Source organism: Phascolarctos cinereus, unplaced genomic scaffold (assembly GCF_003287225.1).
Source record: "Phascolarctos cinereus isolate Bilbo 61053 unplaced genomic scaffold, phaCin_HiC Scaffold_1;HRSCAF=81, whole genome shotgun sequence".
NCBI lineage: Eukaryota > Metazoa > Chordata > Mammalia > Diprotodontia > Phascolarctidae > Phascolarctos > Phascolarctos cinereus.
The window spans coordinates 10,062,049-10,085,538 of NW_027555514.1; the positions used below are offsets into that span (position 1 = coordinate 10,062,049).

General features: G+C 44.6%; 1 protein-coding gene across 4 annotated transcripts in view; it reads right to left on the reverse strand.

The window, feature by feature from the left end:
• Positions 1 to 23,490, reverse strand: part of SNX13 (sorting nexin 13) — a 127,371-nt gene that overhangs the window by 98,242 nt on the left and 5,639 nt on the right. Inside the window, exon 1 of one of the 4 annotated variants that reach the window (XM_021000125.2) lies at positions 5,714 to 5,734. The exons of 1 other annotated variant lie outside the window; for it this stretch is intronic. Coding sequence is in view for 1 of the 3 variants with exons in the window: in XM_078150727.1 (XP_078006853.1) it covers positions 5,714 to 5,752 (39 nt within the window). In the remaining 2 variants the exon portion in view is untranslated. Of the gene's footprint in view, positions 1 to 5,713; positions 5,789 to 23,490 lie in introns of those variants that run through there. 2 more of the 4 variants (XM_078150716.1, XM_078150727.1) reach the window with 2 other exon arrangements.

Here is a 23,490-nt window from a genome sequence, read left to right on the forward strand (position 1 = left end):
TAAAAGGGTAATAAAGTCACTTCAGAAATCATTGTATCTCACTCCTATTTGGCCCCTAACCAATCTCCATGAGAAAGTAAGGAGAGGATATAAATAGCCACAGGAAAATAATTTCATTTTAAAACATAACACCCTTTGTTTAGCAACAAGATATTTTACCACGACTTCATATATTTTTTCCCTAAAAAAACTGCTTTTGTTTGTTTTTCTAACTTTTCTAATCCAAAGGAAAGTCACTGAGGGGACAATATATTCCTTCTAGATGTCAGCTTTAAAAAGCTGATTTTTAGCTGGAATTTTTCTAATTTTCAGTTAGAAAAATATTTTGACACAGAAAATACTAGTTCTATGTGCACGCTACAAGCAAATAAGTTTACTTATCCATAATTCTCCTCTCTGAAATCCTGCAGACACAGAAACAAACAAACAAACCAAAACAAACCTAAAACCTTACTTTTCTTGGTGGTCACAGAGCGGGGCAGTCTGAGGCAGCGACTTGTGCCTGACCCTGACATCAGTAATCAATTGCTTTGCAAAAACTCAAGCTACCAGTCTTAAAAATGTTACTCAATTTTAACAGGCAGCGTTTAAATCTCTCTAAGAATAAAACACAAAAGAGCCTCCTCTCTATGTGACCTACAAGCCAGCCAGGCTCACAGACTCCCTCCCAGAGAAGCTCAATACTGATTTACCCCTACCCTTTCTCTCTCTTCTCCTCTTTTCTCTTCTCCCCCCACACCTGTCTCTCCCTCCCTCCCTCCGTCTCTCTCCCCATCTCTCTTTGTCTCTCCCCATTCCATCTCACTCCTCCTCCCCCAGTCTCCACCTCTCTCTCTTCTGTCCTCCCATTTTCTATGAGTCTACACTCTCTTAGGCTCCAAAAACTTCAGGAGGGCAGGGACTCCTTAGTTTGGGGATTAGTAACTCCAGCTTCAAGCCCAGAGCTTTGCAGCACACAGTAGGCACTGAATACAAGTCAGAACAGAGTGTTTTTCCCAAGAGAGGAGGAGCTGCACAGGCACCAACAGACAGAGGGCCCTGCACAAATCATCCCTCCATCTTATTTCCTACTAGGCTCCTTCCTGCCCCCAGCCAGGGAGGTCCCGGCCTGATCCTTTCTTCCTTTACTCCCTCTCCTGCTGCTGTGCTCCCCCTCCTTCCACTGGGGTTCCCTCTCTGGCTACTCCAATGCTTCCTGTCAAGGTGGTGCTCAGGGCAGGCCCCCTCCTCCAGGAAGTCTTCTCTAATCCTCCATTTTCTCCCTTCCTCTCCCAAAACAATGTTCTCCGACTGCTCAAATTCATCTCAGACTGCTTCATCAGGCTACTCCCTCTCTTCCTATGGCATCCCCCCAGCATCAAACTATTTTTGACTCCATGGTATAAACTGCTTCAGGGAAGGGGATAAGCACCTACTATGGGCTGAACACTGGGCTAGCTGTTGCTGCTCAGATCAGTGTCAAAAGAAGCTAAAATGGCCCTCCCACGGCTGGGGAAAGTACCGAGCTTACTGGTTTGAGGGGCTGGAGATGGGGCAGAAGTGAAGAGTCGGAACTGAAACCAATGAACCACCGCCATTCAGGGTTGCCGAGCAGGCAGGTTAACAAGCACGAAGGGAGCATTCACTGTCTCTGCGCCATGCCGTGCCAGGCCAGGCCAAGCTGAGACAGAGAGGCCAATGGCTATGTCCGGCAGGACAGGATAGGGAGCGAGCTATGCAAAAACAGAGACAGATGTGTCTGCACACGGCAGAGAGAGAGAGAGAGAGAGAGAGAGAGAGAGAGAGAGAGAGAGAGAGAGAGAGAGAGAGAGTAGACAGACGACAGATGGGAGAGGGGAGGGAAGGAGAGGGGGCCAGGGGAGATGGGCCCAGAGGAGGTGACAGATCATCTGGGGAGGCCCTGGGGCTGGACAGGGACAGGAAAAGGCCTGAGGCGGAGACAGAGCTGCTTCTGGAGACCGAGGACCTGGGTTCAAATCCCAGGTCTGCCATTCCCTTCCTTTCCTGATTTCAAGTCTGGCCTCAGACACTTATTAGCTGTGTGACCCTCAGCAAGTCACTTCACCCTGTCTGCCTCCATCTCCTCATCTATAAAATGAGCTGAAGAAGGAAACAGAAAACTATTACCTCTACCAAGAAAACCAAAACAACAAAAGGAAATAGTAGCGATAACTAACATTTATGTAGCTTTTTAAGCTTTTCAAAACCATTACACTCACTAGATCCTCAAAACAACAAAGTGAGGAAGATGTCATTACTCCCATTTTATAGATATGGAAAACTGAGGCTCAGGGAGATTTAAATGGTTTGAGCACCAACCTGAATACATAACACAAACTCTTTGTGACTCTAAGTAAGGAACTCAATCCACTTTAGATATATGAAACCCTTACTTCTTCAGCTACTAATAATGGTGCATGAAAATGCAACCTTTCCAAATTTTTATTTTCATACAATAAGGTTTTACAGGGATATTAATATCCCCATCCCTCTTCCAGGCCCAACGCTGGCCTCTCAGGTCTTTCCCTACCAAGTGACAGCAGCCTCCTCACCTGGGAGTTCACTCTAGCCCTGGCCTTCCCACCCTGGAAGGATTTCCCCTGGAGAGCAGGGGCAGCTTCTGGCCTTTCTTTGTAGCCCAGCCTCAGCCTAGAGCCTGGTCCAGGTGGACACTGAACAGCTGCTTGCTGACACCAGAAATCTTCCCGGGCCTCTGGGTGAGCTCTTCCTATCTGCTTACTTATCTGGCTGACCTCTAGCTTCTTAGGTTTGTCCCTCAGTTCCAGCCCAAAGGTCCTGTTTCTGCAAAGAGGAACTAAGCAACTTGGTTTGCCCCTGGGGCCAATGACCTTCTCTCCATCCTCCCCTGGCTAAGGTCTGAAGCTCCTCCTCCCAACAGAGCTTCCACACCGTCTACAACATCCACAAGCCCACTCTAAGGCCTGGCCCCCACTACGCATCAGGCATCCCCCATTATCCTCTTTGGGGACAGTCATGACACCCCTTGTTCTTCACAGTCACTTCCAGGATCTTCATCTCAGAAACCCTTACAGTCAACCACAGTTTTCTACCCAGTCCCGGGGGTGATGACTGCAGTACACCATCCTCCAATTCTTCCCCTTTTCTCAATGAGTTCGGCACAGGCTCATCATCTTCTTCCACTCCAAATCCTGCCCTCAGACCAGGAGCTTTAATATCCACAAGAACACTCCTTCAGACTACTGGCCCTCCCTTTTCCCCAGCTTCCTTAAATACTATGACCACCTCTTTCACTCCACCTCAGCCATGCATCAAGATGGCAAGACGAGGTAGCTCACCATTAGCCACAAATAATAATTAAATAATGAGCTAACATTTATATAGCGCTTACTATGTGCCAGGCTCAGAGCTAAGCACTTTGAATTATTATCTCCTTTGATCCTTACCACAACCCTGGCAGGTAGGTGCTACTATTATGCCCATTTTACAGATGAGGAAATTGAGGCAAACAGGACTAAATGACTTGCCCAGGCTCAGTATCTGAGCTAGTAAGCGTGTGAGGCTGGATTTGAACTCAGGAACATGAGTCTTCCTGAGTCCAGGCCTGGTGCTTGAGGCACTATGGCACCCCCTAGATTCCCTGTTCACCAACTGGAGCTCTCCACAAACACCACACTGCATCAGCAAGTGACAGGTGAAACGAGCCGGCCTATGGGGTGATGCAGCTGATGGCCCGTCCTGGGACGGATGGCTGAGTGTGGGCTGGACCAGCACCCCTCCAAGGTCCCCAACAAACACTGAGGCTCTAGTGTGATGACTGAAATCACAGTCCTACCATTCCACATGTGGAATACCATGTTCAGTTCTGGGTGAGACAATTTAGGAAGGACACGAATAACAGACGGAGGAAAGAGAGCCATCCAGATGAGGGCGGGGTCACATGATGCCTGCTGGAAGGACCCAAGGTGTTTAGCCTGAAGAAAGACACAGAGAGGACCTGAGAGCTGGCCTCGAGGATCCGCAGAACTGGATTGTAGAAGGATTATTAGTCTCACTGTTTGACCAAAACAGGCAGAACCAGGAAAAATGGATAAAAGTTGCAAAGAGTCAAATTTGGAATGAACATCAGGAAATAATTCCTCATTATTAGCGGAACAGGCTGCCTTCAGAGACGGAGGCTCTAGCTCACCAAGTGTCTTCATGGCCAGGCAGGAGAAGCCCTGCGGTATGCTTAGTGGAGATTCTTTTGTTCAGATATGAGCTGGGCCTTCCAACTGTAAAATTCTGTGATTCTGGGATACCCCACCCATGTGACCGTGAGCAAATCACTTCATTTCTCTGAGCCTGAGTTTTTTAATACAGAAAATGGGGGAGATCAACTGGATGAACTCTAAGGTAACTTCCACTTCCAAATCTATCAAACTATGGACTTCACTATACCTTATAACAGCAACTTTACTATCCCTACATAAAAGGATGATGTTTTTTAAAAGCTGCCTAAATTTTCAGAGGAAAAAACCCAAGCTATCAATAGCCATGTGAAAAAAAGTGCTTTAAATCACTACTGGTTAAAAAATGCAAATCAAAACAACTCTGAGGTACCACTTCACACCCATCAAATTCAACAAGATGATAAAAAAAAAGAAAAATGATGTGCTGGAGGGGCCGTAGGAAAACAGGTACACTAATGTATTGTTGGTGGAGTTGTGAACTGGTCCAACCATTCTGAAATGCAACTGGAACTATGCCCAAAGAGCTATTAAAATGTGCATTCTAACAAACCTAGCAAACCACTACTAGGTCTACAGTAGACTAGAAATCAAAGAAAGAAGAAAAGAACCCTTACATACAAAAATACTTCTATCAGCTCTTTTTGTGGTAGCAAAGAATTGGAAATTTAGGGAATGCCCATCAATTAGGCAATGGCTGACAACTTGTGCTATATGAATGTGATGAAATATGAAAGAGTGAGAAAACAGAGGAGGACAGACTGAGGGGCTGGCAGAAACCAGTGAAATAGCTTTAGTGATGGAAGAGATCTGTTCATGGATGTAAGTGGTAGTGAAGGTACTGGTAGATAAGCTGAGGTTGAAAATGAAAAGAAAAGTAACGCTTTGTCAAAGGGGCAGCTCCAAGCCACCCCTTCCTCCCCAGTGGAGAATGGAGGAGGTAAAGAGAGCTGAGGATGAATCACTTCAATTTGTGCAGTTAGCTGATGGGTGAGGTCTCTTCTCCCGCAGTGGAGAAAGGGCAGCAAAGGAGACATCAGGTAAGAAGGTTTGGAACAGACACTGGGGGAAATAAGGGATGAGTGAATTAAAGAAAAAGTAAAAGGATTGGCATGCAGCAGTGGGGGCCCAGCTGAGACCAGACAGCATACATAGATTAGAGGGCCCATTAAAGAAAGTCTTCCTCCCTCACTATTCTAGCAGCACACCAGACAGATGAGAGCAGAAAGTTGATGGATGCAATCCAGAGCAGGGGTAAGAAAAGGGATGAACAGCAATAAAACAGAAGAGCTCCTCCCCTTCCCTTCCCACCCCAACCCCCAATCATCTACCCAAGAGTTATCAAGATGCTACTCAATCCAGGGCATGAGTCTAAGCAGATGCTGCACCCCTCTGCCTCCCTCTCCACCCCACCCCCGCAAAAAAAAAGAAAGTGGCACTGAGGTTAACTGGCCAATTCTCCTTTTCATGGAAAATTTCTCCAAATAAAATGGAAGTTTTCCTACTTGGTAAAGGAAACTTGGCCCTTCTGTGTGGCGTCTCATTAAGGCCACGAAGAGTTTCTTCTTTCCTCCCGCACATCATGGACTCACACAAAGACTCTATTTAACTTAACTTGGGCAAAGGTCAGTTCCAAGCCAGAGCCTTGTCTTCCCACCAGTTTAATAAGAAGCTTCCTGTATGAGCTCTTTACCCCACACGCACACAAATGTAAACACGTCAAGGAAATGCAACAGCAGAATAGCAAGCTCACAACTTCCTCTGCTCCTTGGCCACTTCCCAGTGAGATGGACTTGGATCAAGTCCTCTGCCTCTGGGGACCTCAATTTTCTCACCCAGAAGGTGATAAGAACAGTACTTCTACTAGGAATTTCAGAGCAAGCGGTCTGCAAATGAGAAAGCATCCAAAGGGCTCCCTTGACACAGACCACCTGAGGCAGGGGAAGCAGTGCCTGAAATACACTGGAGAAAAAAGTTCCTAGAGCTATCAGGCTAACCTAAGCAGAACAGCCCAGGAAGACCCTCTGACATCTACCGGTTGTGTGACCGTGGCCAAGCCGCTGAGCCTCTCTGGGGCTCAATTTCCTCACCTGTAAAATGGGGGTTATGACACCTACAGGGTTGCTGTGAATCTCAAAGGAGAAAATTGAACTTAAACTCTCTGCAAACTCTGAAGCATGGGATAAAACTTAGTTATGACTTTTTCTTCAAACAAAAAGGCATTCAGAGGTTTTATTACTTTTTTTTTGGCTTTTTGGTGAGGCAATCAGGGTTAAATGACTTGTCCAGGGTCACACAGCTAGCTAGTAAGTGTCAAGCAGAGGTTTTATTTCTACAGCCCAATATCCTTTTAACTATATGCACATCTTTAGAGACCAATACAATGCTGTTAACAGTTGCTACTTAATGCTAATGCTCAGAAATGTGCCTCCAAATATCAGGGTTTTCAACTGTTACAAAGTTTCACCACATCTTCCCAAGAGGAGGAATTAATTCCCTGAGTATCCCATCATGGCCAATGGCACTCGAACCCTTCAAACTCCCAATGCCAGGGGCTGGGCTAGGGGGAAAGGACAGCAAGTACACTTGATCTACCTGCCCAACCATACATATCTCATGATCTTGCCCTTCCCACAGAGCAGAGATCCAAAGTGGCCTCCTCACAGTCTCCCATCTCTGTGCCTTTGCTCACATTGCTTCCTGTGTCTCCTCCTGAGTCACTGTAGCTCCCTTAACCCAAGGTTGGGCCACAAGATGAGGGACCAGGACACTTACCATTTGAAAAAGGTTTTCAGTTCTAACTTGCCCTTTGATTTGGTGATACGTCATTCCACTCGGGGATATGCTGAACCATTCACTGGCCACTGCCTAGAGCAAGGAGCGCTAGGTGGGGCTCACCAGGGTATGCTGGGATGAGATAAAGTTTGGAGTGAAAAGGTCACTTCAGGGAAGGGAGACTTGTGGCAGGATTGCTGATTAAAGCCAATGCCAATCATGGAATGCAGTACCAACAATCAGGCATGCCAGGCATTATAAGCTCCTCCCAGCTTCTCTTCCTGCCTACATTTGCCTCAGACTCCAGGACTCAGCAGCCTCAGGTCACCCTAGCAGGTCCCACATTCAATGACAAAAACAGAAATAATCTAAGGAAGAAAGAAGAGCTCCAAACATCCCAAGGACATAGCTCCTGCTGATCTTGAGATACAGATTCATCACAGGCAAATTCCACTGATTTTGTCATGTTGAAAAACTGGATGACTTGGCAGGAAACACAGACCCCCAACACTCCTTAGTACTTGTGAGAGAAAAATATACTAAGAAAAACACAAAAGAGAGACATCCTTAGGAACCCCCAGCCAACCTCTTTACCAATCACCCCATGACAAGGTCACATCAGCCCTGCTTTCTTCCTCCCCCAGACTCTAGGGTTCTTTCTCCCAGAGGATACTGCTACCTCCCTGACTAGTGTCTCTGTCTTCTCTGTTGTGCCAACATTAACAATCTATCTGATTGTGCAAAACATAGTATGAAAGGATCATTAACAATGAGATTTAGAAAGACTTGAGCAATTCAAGTTAGTCTTCAGACCGAGCAATTTTTGAGTTAGTTCTAAATATTCACTTGGATTAAGTGTTTCATGCAGTTTGTAGAGACACTTTATTCAGCTAAAGAACTGGGGTCTCCCAGATATAGAGCACTGTATTGGAAATCAACAGACCTAAATTCTCACTCTAACTCAATGACTACCTAGCTTTAACAGACCTGAAGAAATCCTTCATCTTGCAGCTTCAATTTTCTCAACTGTAATAATGAAGGGAGTTTTTCTAGATAATTTAGAAGATTCCTCCTAGCTCTAAAATTCCATGATTCTGTAGTTCTACATCTTTAAAAACAAAACTGTCTTCTGTTATCATCAAACTCTTGTCCCCATGCCCCCACACTCCCATATTCCTCTGAAAAGAAAAGTCCAAAATAGAGCACTGTGGTAGACAGATAACACTGAAGTGCTGATATTATATATCTAGCAGTAATGTTCTTTTTCTTTCTTTAGCAAAGATTGTTTTATCACTCACTAAGAGCTGATAGTGACTCAAAATTCTGTGCTATTCTCCATCCAGTGCTAATACAGCCTGCAAAGTGTTCTATCTCAGTTCCCGCTCACAGCTCCCCCCAGCTATATAGTCCGGCATACTGAGTATGCCTAGCCTCACGGTGCAAACGCAGGAACCAGGAACTGACGCTCAGACAGGATGCAGGATGCAGGAACTGAACCCAGCAGGGCAAAACTAGTCCAGTGCACTGCCCTGCAGATCCTCTTTCAGATCTGAACCCAATCTAAAACTAGACCACTCCTAAGCTCATTATTTCCACAAAGTCTAACATTTTCAATGATGCAGATCATCTCAGTCTACAATAGCCACGTCACAATAATGACCATGCACCTTGAAACAGCTGCCCCAAAGTGATGACCTGGTGACCAGAGGAATTTCCCTTCCCTTCCCACCCCCTTGCTAAAGCATGGAATTTCCCCTTCCCTCACCAGATGCTACCTGGCTACATTCCTAAGCCCAGGAAGGGTTTCAGTGGTTCCAGCCAAGGTCTCCAAAGAATCAGCCTGATTCTTCTGTAAGAAGCAGATGAACCCTCCCATTGTGGCCTATAATGGTCCTCTCCAGTCAGTGTAATTAGCAAAAGAGGAACCAGAGGAAGAAGAAACTTTTTTGCTATGAATCGTTCTTACTAGCCAGAAAAATGCTCAGAATACCTCAACAAGTTTATCAATGTACTTGCTTCAGAGTTAAGACCAACAGTGAAAAATGTTTTGGATTAAGTATCAGACCACCTAAGTCTGAACCCCAGCTCTGAAGCTTACAAGACCCTGGTCACATCACAGCACGTCTCCGAGCCTCAGTGTCCAGAACAGGTTACACTAGATGATTCCTTAGAGGCCTAAAAGTGTTTCCACATTCTGTTCTGCAGCAATAGAGGGAGGGAGAAATTTCCAGGTCAGAAGTGATAGGTGGCAGCAATAGAAAGGAAAGCAGGAAAGCCAATCCTGGGGCATGCCTATGATCCATCTTAGACTTACACACACAGGAGGCTTCATGCCCCTATAGATCCTTAATGCAAACTCCTGCCTGCTTCACCTCCAGCCCACCAGGTACATCTCAGTTATAGAAAAGGCTAACTGACTGGCTTCTGCAGAAGCCCAGCCAGCATAGGGGTCATTGTTTCCACCAAGAAATGCCCTCAGAGACCCCACCAGATGATGTGCAAACTTTAGAACCATACAAATTAGTCTCTCAGTTAAGCACTGCCTGGCAATGGGTCTGTCAAACTAGCAGTAGCTGCTGCTTCAGTAAGCATCTCAGGGAAGTAAAAAACTACCCTGTGGCAAAGAAAATCGCATTTTCCATCAACACAAGAGAAGCCATAGAAGACTACAAAATTTCATTTTGGAAGGATTGTATCTACAGAAAATAAAGATGGCAAAAGTTGCCCCATGGTTAAGTTCCTAAACATCTACAAAGAACTCCTTGCAAATACAACAGTACTGTGTTATTCCTCTTTCCTCTTGGGAGATTTTTTTCATTTCACTTTGTATGGAAAAGCAGTCTTGATATTGTAGAAAGAGGGCTAGATCTGCAATTTGCAGGCACCTGGATTTCAATCCAGTTTCTTACCAGGTGCAAATCTCTTTTTATCTACCTCTTAAATGGGGATCAGCCAAGTTATTAACCCGTACTAGCTACCTGACAGGGCCGTGGTGAGAATCAGGTGAGAATGCCAGCTAGCAGCAGCAGCAGAGTAGTACTTAATGTAATGTAATTTTCTTTAACAAAATTCTTATATCATACAATGCAGAAAGTTTAATGTAAAGATAAAGCAGCTATACTTTATCAGCTTACCAAAATTAATTTGAAGTTAAAGTACATAGAAATATTACGTTTATGCTATTTCAAGGCCTCCCTTTTTAAAAAGCTGCCCTTGAGCTCATTTTGTTTCTATCAAGTCAGCATGATTTCAAGACATTTAAAACTATAATCAACTTGCAAAACAAAAAGTTATCACATGATTCCTGAAACTATAAAACAGAGGAAGTTAAGAGTCATAATAGGGAAAAAAGAACTAGGTTACAGTGAAACTAGAGTGTAGAATGAAGGTTAATCAGTAAGAAAAAAGATAAGAGCATTACTGCTCTGCCAAGGTTTCAGAAATCAACCAAGATCCACTTACTTTTCTTCTACTTTGCAGCAGGCATTACATACCTGACAATAAGATCCCTAACCAACTTGCTGCCGAGACAACAGATCCCTAAAAACTGTCCATTCTCAGGTCTATGAGAAAGAGCACTGTTATAAAGTACAGAAGCTTTATACAGTAAAACTGATTTGAATTAGGAAAACATATTGAAGGAAAAAAAACCTAAAGTTCAACGACCAAAATACACTTGAAACATTTTCTCATAAAGGTGCAGGTCTAACCATGTCACCCCCTACTCAGTAACCTCCAGGGGCTCCCTTTTGCCCCCAGAATCATACACAAAGTCTTGTTCAGCCCTTCCCAACCCAGTCTCATCATTTCCTTTTCAGTCTTCTTTTACCTTATTCCTCAATAAATACAGCCTTTTCGATCCAGTGACACTGGCCTCCTGGCTGTCTCAAGACTAAGACACTGCATCTCTAGACACCAGGCCTTTAACCTGGCTGTTGCCCATGCCTACAACACAATCCCTCCCTATCTCCCCCTCCTGGCTTCCTTCAAGTCCCAACTAAAATCTACCTTAGATATTGGTTTTCATGTTGTCTCCTCAATTAGACTAGGACACCCTTGAGGGCAGGGACTGTCTTTTGCCTCTTTTTGTATCTCCATGCTAAGCACAATGCCTGGCACATAGGACTTGCTTAGTAACTTCAGCTGACTGACTGAATGCTGACTAACTATTTCTATTGCTTCTGACTCAGGGTGATTCAAGACAAATAAGTGGGGATGTAGCTACCTTTGCAGTATCTTCAAAGAAATGGCTTGATGAGTGAATTGATAATAGAAAGGCTATTTCAGAAGTAACATTTAAACAATGTAAGATCACCTATTTCCAAGCTCTTCAATAAAATAAAAGTGCTAACTAAAATAAGAACAAACAGAATAACGAAAAATACAAAATTGTTCTCGGGCTTGTCCAGAGGCCTTTTGCTTCTGCATTGCGGCTGGCACTGAGGCAGTCAGGTGACACCATAGATAGAGCACTGGATCAGAAGTCAGGAAGACCCAAGTTCAAATCCAGTCTCAGACACTAAGAAGCTGTACAACACTATTAAAAAGTCAGTTAACCGGTGACTGCCTCAGTTTTCTCAACTGCAAAATAGGGACGATGACAGCACCTACCTCCCAGAGTGGCTGTGAGGATCAAACGAAATAACATTTGTAGAGCACTCAGCACGCTGCCTAGCTGATATTCCAATGGTAGGAGCAGAAGCTATAGGGAAATGGTAGCCAAGGAGCAGTGCTTTGGACAGGGAAGTCAGAGGCAATGGGACTGCAGTCACAGGGCAACTGATTAACAGGTACTTTTCCAGTAATGTCTCCCAGATGCTCCTCGGTACGACAAAGAAAAGTGCTGGGAAAGCAGGTTTAAGTACAGCCAGAAGCTTCAAGAAGAAGTATTTCACTGGGTGTGAGGTCATCAAGCACTCTAATATCAATGGGACATCTTTACAAACAGCACCAACAAAACCGCAGCTAAGGACAAAAGGGTTACAAATTCCACGAGGAACTTGGTCGAACCCTCCGACTGAAAGGTGGGACTAGTAAAGATGGTAAGAAATATGTAGTTCAGGAAAAAGAAATGAGAGAAGTCAAAGACCTGAAGATCAGACAAAAGTCCCACATTCTCTATCCGATGGTCTGAACCCGAGGGCTGGTCTATTAACGGGGGTCTTTGTTTGCAGAGGGTTTTTTGCCTTTTGACAATAGGATTGGTTTTCCTTGTAATCCTATGCATTCTATCTTATGCTTTTTAAACCCATAGTTCTGAGAAGGGGGCTAGAGGCTCACCAGACAGAGGGTTCAGAACACAAAAAGGAGACTCAGAGTTCCTGCTCTCAAATGAATACACCCTTTAGAAAAATAACTGAATAGCAGTGAGCACCGAGAACCCCAAGCCCCAGAGAGTATAAAAGGGAACTGACTTTTGCCAACCCAAAGAGGCGCTATCAGTCGAAGCACTATCCTGGTATTCCTTTATGGCAAGTGGGAAGAACCATGGAGCTGGGCCCAGTCCTAACTCTGCCTCTCAGGGCCATGGGGCCTTGGGCCAGTCACTACCCTTCTCAAGGACTTCATTTCCTAACCTGTAATACTGGAGGCTTGGATTAGATGAGCCCCAAGGTCCTGCCGGCTCTAAATTTAGGATCATTAGACTAGTCATAAATAAAATCAGAACTTATAAAAAACTGCAAGAAGAAGAATGAGAAAGGTTCATGGAGTAGAACCAAAAAGATTAAAAACAGAATTATTTGAACAAGTAACTGCAGATAAAAAAACGGGACGTGGACAACAGAACTGACACCAATACTGACTATACCATTATCCAAGTTTAACCAACAAATGAAGCGCCACCACAAGGAGACCAAGGAGACCAGCACCTCGGACAGCAGCCATCTGACAAGTGCAAACAGGGAGGCCCAAACGCAATGGGGGGTTAGAACAGAAACTCATCCCCAAAATCTTAAAGCAGCTGCTGGACAAGTATGAACGGGATTCAGTTACTGGGAGAATCCTGGAACAGACCACCGAAGAGACATCTGGTAAACATCTAAAAAGGAAACGATGAAAAGAGCCAGAACAGGTCACGTCAAACTAAACTGGTAGGTAAAGGCAATGTCACCTAGTCTCCCAGATTTCTGTCAAGTTTCTGACAAAGCATCTCATACCATTTTTATGGAGAAGATGGAGAGATGCAGAGCAGACAAAACTCAAAGTAATCACAACTAGATGGATCAGTGTCAACGTGGAAGGAGGACACCAGAGGATGGGCCCAGGTCTGTGCTTGACCTCTTCTGCTTATCTTTTTGATCAGGGACTTGGATAAAGGCAGAGAGGGCATGCTTATTACATTTGTCAATGACACCAAACTGGGAGAAACAGCTAACAGGCTGGATGATGGAGTCAGCATCCAAAAGGATCTTGGCAGACTAGGGCACGGGACTGAATCAAACAAAACAAAATGTAATAGTAATAAATGTAAAGTCTTGCGCTTGGGCACAAAAAAACAAAATCCACTTCACACCTATGAGTCAAAGAGGTATGGAAACCCAACAACTTTTCTCTTCTTTTTAATAGTATTTTATTTTCCCCAATTATATGTAAAAATAATTTCAACATTCTTTTTTTTTTTAAATTTTGAGTTCCACATTCTCTCCCTCCCTCCCTTCTCCATCCCTTGAGATGGTAAGCGATTGACATAGGTTACACATGTGCAATCATGTAAAACATTTCCATATTAGTCATTTTGTGGAAGAAAACAAGATGAAGGCAGGAAGGAGGGTAGGAAATGCTTCAGGCCACATTCAGACTCCATCAATTCTTTCTCTGAGGTGGATAGCATTCTTCATCATGAGGCCCTTGGGATTGTCTTGGATCATTTTGTATCCCAGCCACTTTTCTGAAGGAGATCTGGGGGTCCAGTGGCCTGCCAGCCCAATTTGAGTGAGCAGTGTGGTGTGGCAGCCAAAAAGCTACTAGGTCCCCTCCACTGGAGATCTGTATTTGTCTCTGGAAGTCAAGAGTCAAGAATGCTGACAAACTGGAATGCCCAAAGGAGGGCAAGCAAAGGGCCTTCCGTCAGCCAGGCAAGGATGGGCTAAAGGAATGAAGAATGTTTGATCTGGATCTGGGGAGGGGTGGGGGGTAAGCATGGCAATCAAGACCCAGAAAAGCTGCTGCAGAGAGACAGAGCAGAGTTTTTGGTTTTATGTGGCACTTCAAAGTTGGCCAACTTTAAATACATCTCACTTAATCCTTATGATAACCCTGTAAGGTTCATGCTGCCAAGATGATCCCCAATTTACAGATGAGGAAAGCGAGTCTTACACTGTCAAAAGACAAATTAGAAAGCAGGCCTTCCAGACGCTGAGCACAGCGCTCTCTCCCACACTGCCTCTGGATCACCAATTCGGTTACCTACACTAACTGGGCCACTACCCAACTCACTTAGAAAAAATGCTAAAAACAGAGCCCAGCCAAGGACAAGTCTATCATTTCACTAACCAAGAGACGTCCTTACGAGCTGACAATGAACTACTAATAAATATTCGCCGGTTCCAGCTATTCAGTCGTCTCCAAATTCACCCAACACTCTGACTGTCTAGTCCATCTCTCTCTCTTCGCCGTAAGAAAAAAAAAGGATTCATCTATTCAACAGGTATTTATTTACCAACAGTAGTAACGACGGTAGTAAAGCTAGCGTTTGTACAGCTTGTTGGTGAGAACAGGTCAAGAAAAAGTTGTTCTCCAGGCTATTCTCACTTTTAAAGGAAGGATTTTAACATTAAGGGAAGTCCCTAAATGGTTTGGTTCTCTGCTTTCAGCAGAAAGCAAGCCCTAGCAGGTATCTGGCTCACTGGATCTGCCCATCACGATGACAGATCATACCATCTACTTCCCCTCTCTGTCCAGGCGGTCTATAATACATTCCAGTGACTAGACTGCCTCTTTTTTATTATCCCTCCAAATTCATCCGAATGCTTCTTACCATACTTGCCCCCCATGACACCCAGCTCCCATCTCCACTACTTGACAGAAACTACTTTCTTCCAGGTCACTCGACTTTGGCAAATTCACTGGGCTTTTTTCCAACCCTTTTGTGATCTCTCTGCGGTGCTGAACACTGTTCTACTTAGAATACCTAGAAAAGACAACACTTCTAGGCATGCCATCCCAGAGCCAGGCAAATGAAGCAATGTCCAATCCCAGTCCTCAAAAAGAATCCTCCCCATTTATCATGACCATCCGGTTAAGGATCTCATGAGTTCAAACAGTCACTACTGTCCTACTGCATAAGCTACTGTATCTAGAGCGGTCCATTTTTTTTTTAACTAAATCAAACAGAATACAAAAGCTTTAATCATGACAGATCTATTGCTTTGGTGAAAGAACATGTGTTTCAATTATTCATTAAATCAATATACTATAATTATGCAAAAGTGTTGCTTGTTTTTTAGAATCCAGTTTTCATTCTGACAGCAAATTATCAGATTTACAAGTTTACATTAGTTCAAAAAAATTATGTATATTTTGAAACAAAAACTAATTATCAAGCTACTCATTCTACTATGCCTACTGTTCCCCTGTTCAACAGCTCTTGAGATCTATAATGATGACACTGATAAAAGATTTTTAAGTAGTTACTAATATTCAAAGTCATTGGTCTTCTGATAGGGAATGTCTAATGTTCAAAGTCTCAAGTTCTGAAAAGTACCTGACTTGTACCATTCAGCCAAGAAGTAGAAAGAGCGGGGAAAACAGATTCTAGGCTCTGACATCTGCCATCAGGCCTGCAAAAATATGAAGAGACTATTTGGGTAGGAACCCCACATGGACACCTCCCAGGAAACACACGACGAGAAGCGACATCAAGCTGAGGCCTCGACTCCTTCCCGACAAATAAGGACATAGGACCAATGCCCCGCTGTTCAATGTTCCTGCCAGCACTGAATTGGCAAGATGCCATTCCACTGCTTGTGGGGATAATAACAGCATCAAACAAGATATCATCTGTAAAGTACTTAGCCCAGTGCCTAGCACACAGTAGGTGCTATATAAATGCTTGTGTTCTCCCGATATCTATGACACCAGTGGGGCTCCTGGGCTAGCCCTCATTCTCAACACATGGCCATTCATTTGGAGCTCAGAGGAGCATTACAGGCCTTGGAGACCAAACAGGTCTTTTACAGAGAGAGAAGAGGCTCACCCAAAGTCACCCAGGCAGAGAAGGCAGGGCGAGGACCAGAAGCAGGCCTCTGACTCCGCAGCCACACCTCCTCCTTCCTTAGAAGATGTTCCCAGGACTGCTGCTCTTCCTTCCTAATTGCTTGTTTCTAATGTTACTGCCTGCTCATAGACTCCACCTGCTTTTCTGCATACAGGAGGTACTAAATAAGTGCTTTTTTAATTGACTGACTGAACTGTCCTGTCCCAGGTCCTCTGATGGCGAATCCAGGGCTCTTTCCACTGACCAACCTCTACAAGCTTCCTCATCACCACCCAGCCCCTCCTCCCTCCCTGCTGGGGCCTCCAACACACCGCCTTTCATGGGGAGCTCTTCTCCAGGCAAACAGATGGAGCTGACCAGTCCCTTCTGTAAAGAGCTAGGCCCCAGGACTCCACTGACCCTTGCTTGGGACTAGACATTGGCCCAGCTGTGCCTCCTACTCCAGAAACGAAGACCCTCCTGCCCTCTCCATTCTCCCCATCACTGGAGTGAGTCCTGGGGCAGAGCTGGCCTGGACTGGAGAAGAGAGATCTCAAACAACTCTCGGTCTCACTCCTCTCTGACCAGTTTGGTCAATCAGGCCAGGGCGTGGACAAGTGGCCTGAATATCCACTCCCTACCCATTTCTCACTGTCCTCCTTAGGGTCTAAGAATCAACACTGCCTTTGCTACAGAGTACAACAACCCACCAGTCCCCTCCCTGACCTCCACTGCCATCCCCCTCAAGTCCAGCTACAACAGTGTCTCCTGTGTCCCTACTTTGTCACTGAGCTCTTGGGACCTCCAGTTCTGCTGTTAACAACCTATCCTCCATGCTCAACCTGCGCCTTCATCATAGAATTTACTCTACATGAGGTCTGTCTGCATATGAATATTTATTTTTTATGTTTATGGGTACATCATGTCTCCCCCTCAAACAGTAAATCAGTTCCTTGAAGGCAGGCACCACTTCACTTCTGTCCGACCCCCCAGCACCCAGCACGGTACCTAGCTAGTACACAGTGGAGACTAAATAAACACTTGATGAACTGAAATGCTACAGAACAAACTGGTCAGGTTTTAGAGTCCTATTAGAAATGTACAATATTTTGAAAATCATGGATTAAATCATTTGGGGTTGGCCTGGAAAGCAAACTACCACTTATAATAACACTGTTCCTTTTGGGGAAACTGTCCAAACATCTTATTGAAGTTCAGAATTCTAGCGGACAGTTCAGAACAGGAGGAGGAAATCTGCATGTCAGATTTCCCCAATGTGGCATCCCAGGCAGTCATGTGGTCATGGACAGAGAAGCAACCTTGGAGTTGGGAAGATGAGAAATTCGAGACCTTCACAGCAGCTGTGAGGATCTAGGTGACCATGGCCAAGGAGTTCCTTAATCTCTCAGCAGATCTCGAGGAGCAGCCAATTTCCAACGATGGAGAGAGTTTCCTCCACACAGCATCTTCAAAACATATTTCGTTTTCCTGGGTGACTCCCTGCCTCTCCTTCTCCACAAGCCCTTCCACTGCCCTGCTCTATTAGGCAAAGAAGCCATAAAGAGGACCAGTAACAACTTTTCTGTCTGTCCCCCTCCAGGCCGAATACAATTTAGCAGAACAGCTTAGAGAGATCATAAAAGGATTCTTCACTTTACATCCAACTTTCTCACACTGGAAAGGGAAGAAATCACTCTTCAGGATGTACCATCCCACAGCATCTCCCAACAGGCAACAGGAGGGCCTGAGCACAGCCGGCCCTTTTCTTCCTTCTGCAGTCAAAGCTTGATGGTTAAATAGGTTGACCCAAGAGGTGGTGCCAATTTCCCAAAACTTCCCTTGCAAATCTTTGAATCCAATCAATTTCCCCAGGTGGTCTTCCTATGGTTTCCCTTGCTCTGCCTTCTAAATTTCAGTCTATATCCAGGCTTTCAATCTGAAATTTAAAGCTAAACACAGAAATCCCTTTGAAGGCAAACATGTATGTAAAGCAGTCAAGATTCAGAGTGAGAAAGAAGAAAAGAAGAGAGTATCACATGCATGAACTAGGGCTACAACATGTTTTAAACTCATTCAAGGAAACAGACATGGAAAATAATCTCAAAAATGTTTGAATTTTGAAAATAATTTATTCTTTATAACAAAGAAAAGTTATACAAATAAAAGCACTCTCCAGCTCATAAAGGTATCTGATGAAATATGACAGGACAGAGATGGCATGTAAATATAAAGATTACTTTTACTGCATCGATGTTGTTTATTAGACTTGAAGACTTGGATATTAAGAAAGGCAACCTCTACAGCCCTTTGGAGTCAGGAAAAGCACATCTGGGACTCTCCTCAGCTTCTAGCTATTTCTCAGGCGGTGCTGCTATCTGTGCTTGACCAGCACACTATCTGCAGAGAAAGGTTACTGGGCGTGCTTTTCCTTAATGGACAATTTCCTTTCCTTGCCCCTCTGTCTCTGCCTTGCCCCTAACCTCCTCATTATGCCTCTCCTGAATACTTTCAGCAGGTGAAGAGTACCACCCTCGTAGCAAACGCAGGTGAGAGTTTTTAGTGACTGCTGCTGAGAAACGATACACTACCTCAATGACAAAATGATCAAAAACACATACTACCAACATGGTACTACATAAAAACACAGAATACTGCCAGGTCAAGCCATAAAATCACATCTCCCAAGCTATCAGCAGAATTTACTAGACACACCACACTTGAGTGAAATGATGTGGCATCCTTAACTATCATTAAAAAACCATAAGGTTAAGTCATTTAACTATTTAATGTTAATCTATTTAATTTAATAGAAGATTTAATTTGCCACATTAGAGTTTAGAATTATGGCCAAAGCCATTCTACACAATTAGGCAAAGGGCTTTTTCCCCCCTTTAAGTCCTTACTATACTCCAGGAACTGCACTAAGATGGAGGAAACAAGGAAAGGCTTCTGATCTACTCTAACAGGAAGACAGCCTGCAGAGTAAAGGTTTCTTCATACAACTCCATCCCTGAACTTAAAACTGCACACAACAAAAATGATGTGACTCCAGGTCATGTGACAAACCAGAGCCAAGCTCACAGCTGATCTGCCATCTCAGAAGCCAGGCCAGATAAATCAGTCAACAAACACTGCCATGAGCTGGGCAGCTCAGTCCTGCAGACAGAAAGCAAGCCTTAGAGGAAGGTTGAGCTAGGTTCAGTCCCCATCTGATGCCGGCTGGGTGGGGAGCTGGGGCTCATCATCTGTGCAACCTCTCAGAGCGTAGGTTGCCTAAATGATTTAGACACAAAGGGCTATACCATAGACAAGTGAGGGGAACCTATAAAAAATTACCTGTCAGATGTACAAATGAGGGAAAAGTTTATGACCAAAGAAGAGACAGAAAGGATCAGGTGAAATAAAATGGGTAATTTTCAGTATATAAAATTAAAAAGAGCTAGCACAAACAAAACCAATGAGGTCAAAATTTGAAGGAAAGCAGGAAACTGGGGGGGAAAAACTTTACAGCAAGTTTCTCTGATTTCTCCAATATATAGGAAACTGAGTCAAATGTATACAAATATGAGCCATCTTCCCATGGATAAATGGTTCAAAGGACATGAACACCCAGTTTTCAGAAGAAAGCAAAGCTATCTACAGTCGCCTGAAAAAAATGTTCTAAATCACTACTGATTAGAGAAATGCAAATTACACCCATCAGATTGCCTAAGGTGACAGAAAAAGAAAAGGACAAATGCTGAAGGGGATGGGGAGCAACTGGGACATTAAAGCACTGTTGGTGGAGTTGTGAACTAATCCAACTATTCTACAGGACAATTAGGAACTATGCCCAAAGGATGGTAAAACGGCGCATTACCCTTTGACCCAACAACACTAGGTCTGTACCCCAAAGAGATAAAAGAAAAAGGACCTATGTATACAAAAATACTTATAACAGCTCTTTTTGTGATGGCAAGGCATTGGAAATTGAGGGGATGCCTATCCACTGGGGAATGGCTGAACAAGAAAAACTGGAGTCACTGGGCAGAGGCATGATGTGGCCAGATCTATGCTTCGGCAACATCACTCTGACCAAGGCTCACAGTGCACAATCCTTACGGGTTTTCCAGCAGCCCTGGACCAAACCAAAGAGCACAGCTGAATTTCACTAAGGGTCTGGGCAGAAAAGGACTTTCTTTTTAAATGTATTTGGCCTGAGCACAGGCCTATAGTAATTACATCTCAAGTATATAATGTACTTTATAAAAATATAAACCACTCACTCACTCTGAACTGGGGGGGGGGGAGAGAAGAAAACTATGACCTCTGACCAAAGACGGAATTTCAGCCTCAGAGAAGCTCAATGCTAAAACATCTAGGCAAGCCTGCACAAGCCTAAACAAGAACGCCTGCGTTCAACCAACCTTTGATTTCTGACTTCTCGTGAGCGCAGCGTCCACAGCGTCCACTGCGGGATAGCTCTCGTTGCTGTTAAGTTGCTTTTGGTTTTGGGTTCGTTTGTTTTTCCCTGAAATCCGGCCTAAACCAGTGTCTCTAGACACAAGCCCCCTGGGGTTAGACAATCAGACCCCTGAAGACAGCTCAAAAGGCTCTCCTCACCCTCACCACCAAGTCCTCTTTTCTCCAAGCTAACACTCCCCTTGGATGCGCTCGCTGGAACGGCTGAGGCAAACAGAAGAAGGCGGATGAGACACGCCAGCTGGGATCCCAGTAACAGGGCTGGAGCCGGCGAGGGTGGAAACGAGGCCACACCTGATGGGGGGACAGCATGGTGCAGAAGTGGGTTTGGTCAGTGTCAGTGGCCAAGAGTGAGAAAAGAAGGGAGATCCATCAAAGGGAGAACAGCTGAACAAATTGTGATATATGGATGTAACAAGATTTTATTGTGCCATAAAAACATGAGAATTTAAGAAAAATGGAGAGACTTAGCTGAAATGACATGGAGCAAAGTCAGCAGGCGGGAGAAATTTATACAATGACTGTAATAATGCAAGGGGCAACAACTCTGAAGGACCGGGCACTCTGAAGCAGTACCCAATCGTGATTTCAAAAACACTGTGAATAAAACATCTTTCATCTCTTGCAGAGAAGCACTGCACTGGACGTACAGAACCAGACTAGACAAGCTGTTGATTTGTTTTGCCTGACTGTACATATTTGTAATATGAGGATGTTTCTAGAAGGAAGAGGTAAGCTGATAGATCTAGATGTGGAAAAAAAGTCAATACTGTATTCATCAAAATTAATCATTTTAACTGTAAAAGATTCCTTAACAAACTGAGGTGGTTGTATTGATATTTAATATTAAATTTTCAATAAAACTTGATTTCTAAAAAGTGAATATTTACTGGGAGAAACTACAATCCAATTGGGAGACCTAACAAAGGAGGGGTACCTGCAGCCCAAGGGCTCCTTGGGTCTTGTCATCCCCTCCTGGTAGATGCGAAAAGCTCGCCCAGCCAGAAAGCACTCATTATGCACCTACTGCAAACCCGGGGCTATGCTAAGCACTAGGGCATAAAGACAAAACATAAACAGTCCCTGCCCCCAAGCAGCTTCTCTTCTATCGGGTGAGATAGCGCGGACGTTTAAGTACGTACAAAAATGGACAAGGCACCAGGAGCTGGGCGATCAGGAAAGGCTTCAACAAGCAGGGCTACGGAGGACACGACAGCCGGCTCCACGTACGTATGCGCTGCGTGTGTGGGCACAGACTTCATTCCACATAGGAATAGTAATAAGCCTTCTCAAACAAGGCAACCCAGAAACCAAATCATCCACGTGTATTTAGTCTAACGCAGGTATCAGTCTACAATTCCCAAGTTATCATGTCTGTAAGGCCTACCTTCAAATGAATTCAGTTCAACAACCGATAAGCACCTGCCCTGTGGGAGGCAGGGGGTAATCTGGCACTTCCAAATCTGGCTTCCAGGCTTACAAAAGCCCATTAAGGCAGGTGGTATCAGAACCATTCTCCCCATGTTACAGATGAAGAAAAGAAGGTTCAGGGAACAGAAGGCCCCACCCCCCACACCGTCCTGAGCCTAGGGACGGCATCCTTGGCATTCAGACCACACTCCTCTTTAATGTTTTGGCAGCAATCATTGAGGAGACATCTCTGGAGACTCGGGCCCACTAGACAACTTTTGAGGAGCCCATGCGACATGACCATTCTGCAGCCCTCTCTAGCTGTCACTGCACATCTGAATCCAAAGCACAGAAAGTCGAGGTCAAGGTGTGGGCCTCTCTCTGAAATGACCAAGGCTTCCTGCTCATTTGCTCTTCCTTCTCCTTGCAACCTAATGTTTCACAAGTCTAACTACCGGTCTTAAAGAGAGAAGAACCAGCCTTTGGTGACTTGATCTGAATTCTTATTAAGCTTCTGACCTCTCCCCACATTGTTTCTTCAGGGTCAAAAAGCCCCAGAGCTTCGAATGGCAGCCTCGCTGGGCTCCACAAAACCCAATCCCTCCATCTCAGTCACAGATCTCTTATGTTCTATACATGAAGCACGTGACTTTGAGGCCAAGTGCCATTAGCCTGCTGCAAATGAGCTGAACACAATGCAAACAAATCCCCTCAGGAGATATGTGTACATAAATCATTTTTTAATCTTTTTCTATTTCCAAAATTTTATAAAAGAAACTAAAAGAAGGCCAAATCTTCTCTCTTCCTGACTTCCTGATGACTGTTGAGGGGGCCTCTCCTCCCCTACATCCAATCAGCTGTCAATGCCTGTCATTTTCATCTTCGTAATATCTCTCAACATGGGCTTGACACGCTTAGGTCTACACTCATGGAAATCCTTTTAGCAGCTCTATGGAGCATGGTTTGGGGTAGGGAGAGATCTGAGGCAGGAAGACCAATCAGAAGCTACTGCAATATCAGGATTCGTAAGCACCTGACCTAAGATGGAGGCTGCGTGAGTGGAGAGAAGGGTCCACTGAGAGAGATGTTGTAGAGGTAGAATCGATGGCCAAATGCATGTGTGGGAATACGAGGGCAAGTGAGGAGTCAAGGATGACTCCTAGGTGAGCCTGGAAGATCAGAAGAATAATGTGGAAGCACTGGGAGCCACTGGAAGGAAGAGGGAGATGAGAAGCTCCCTTTTGGACATGCTGAGTTTGCGATGTCTCTGAGGTACTTAGTTCTCAATGCCCAAGAAGAGACTGGTGACGTGGAAATGAAGGCTCTGGAGAGAGTCTAGGGCTACAGGTCAGCTCTCCCAGCTCTCCGACCTTACTCACTCTCATACTTTCTCATCTGTCCCTTTGCGGTCCCCTTCCCTTCCAACTTGTGCCCAGAAGT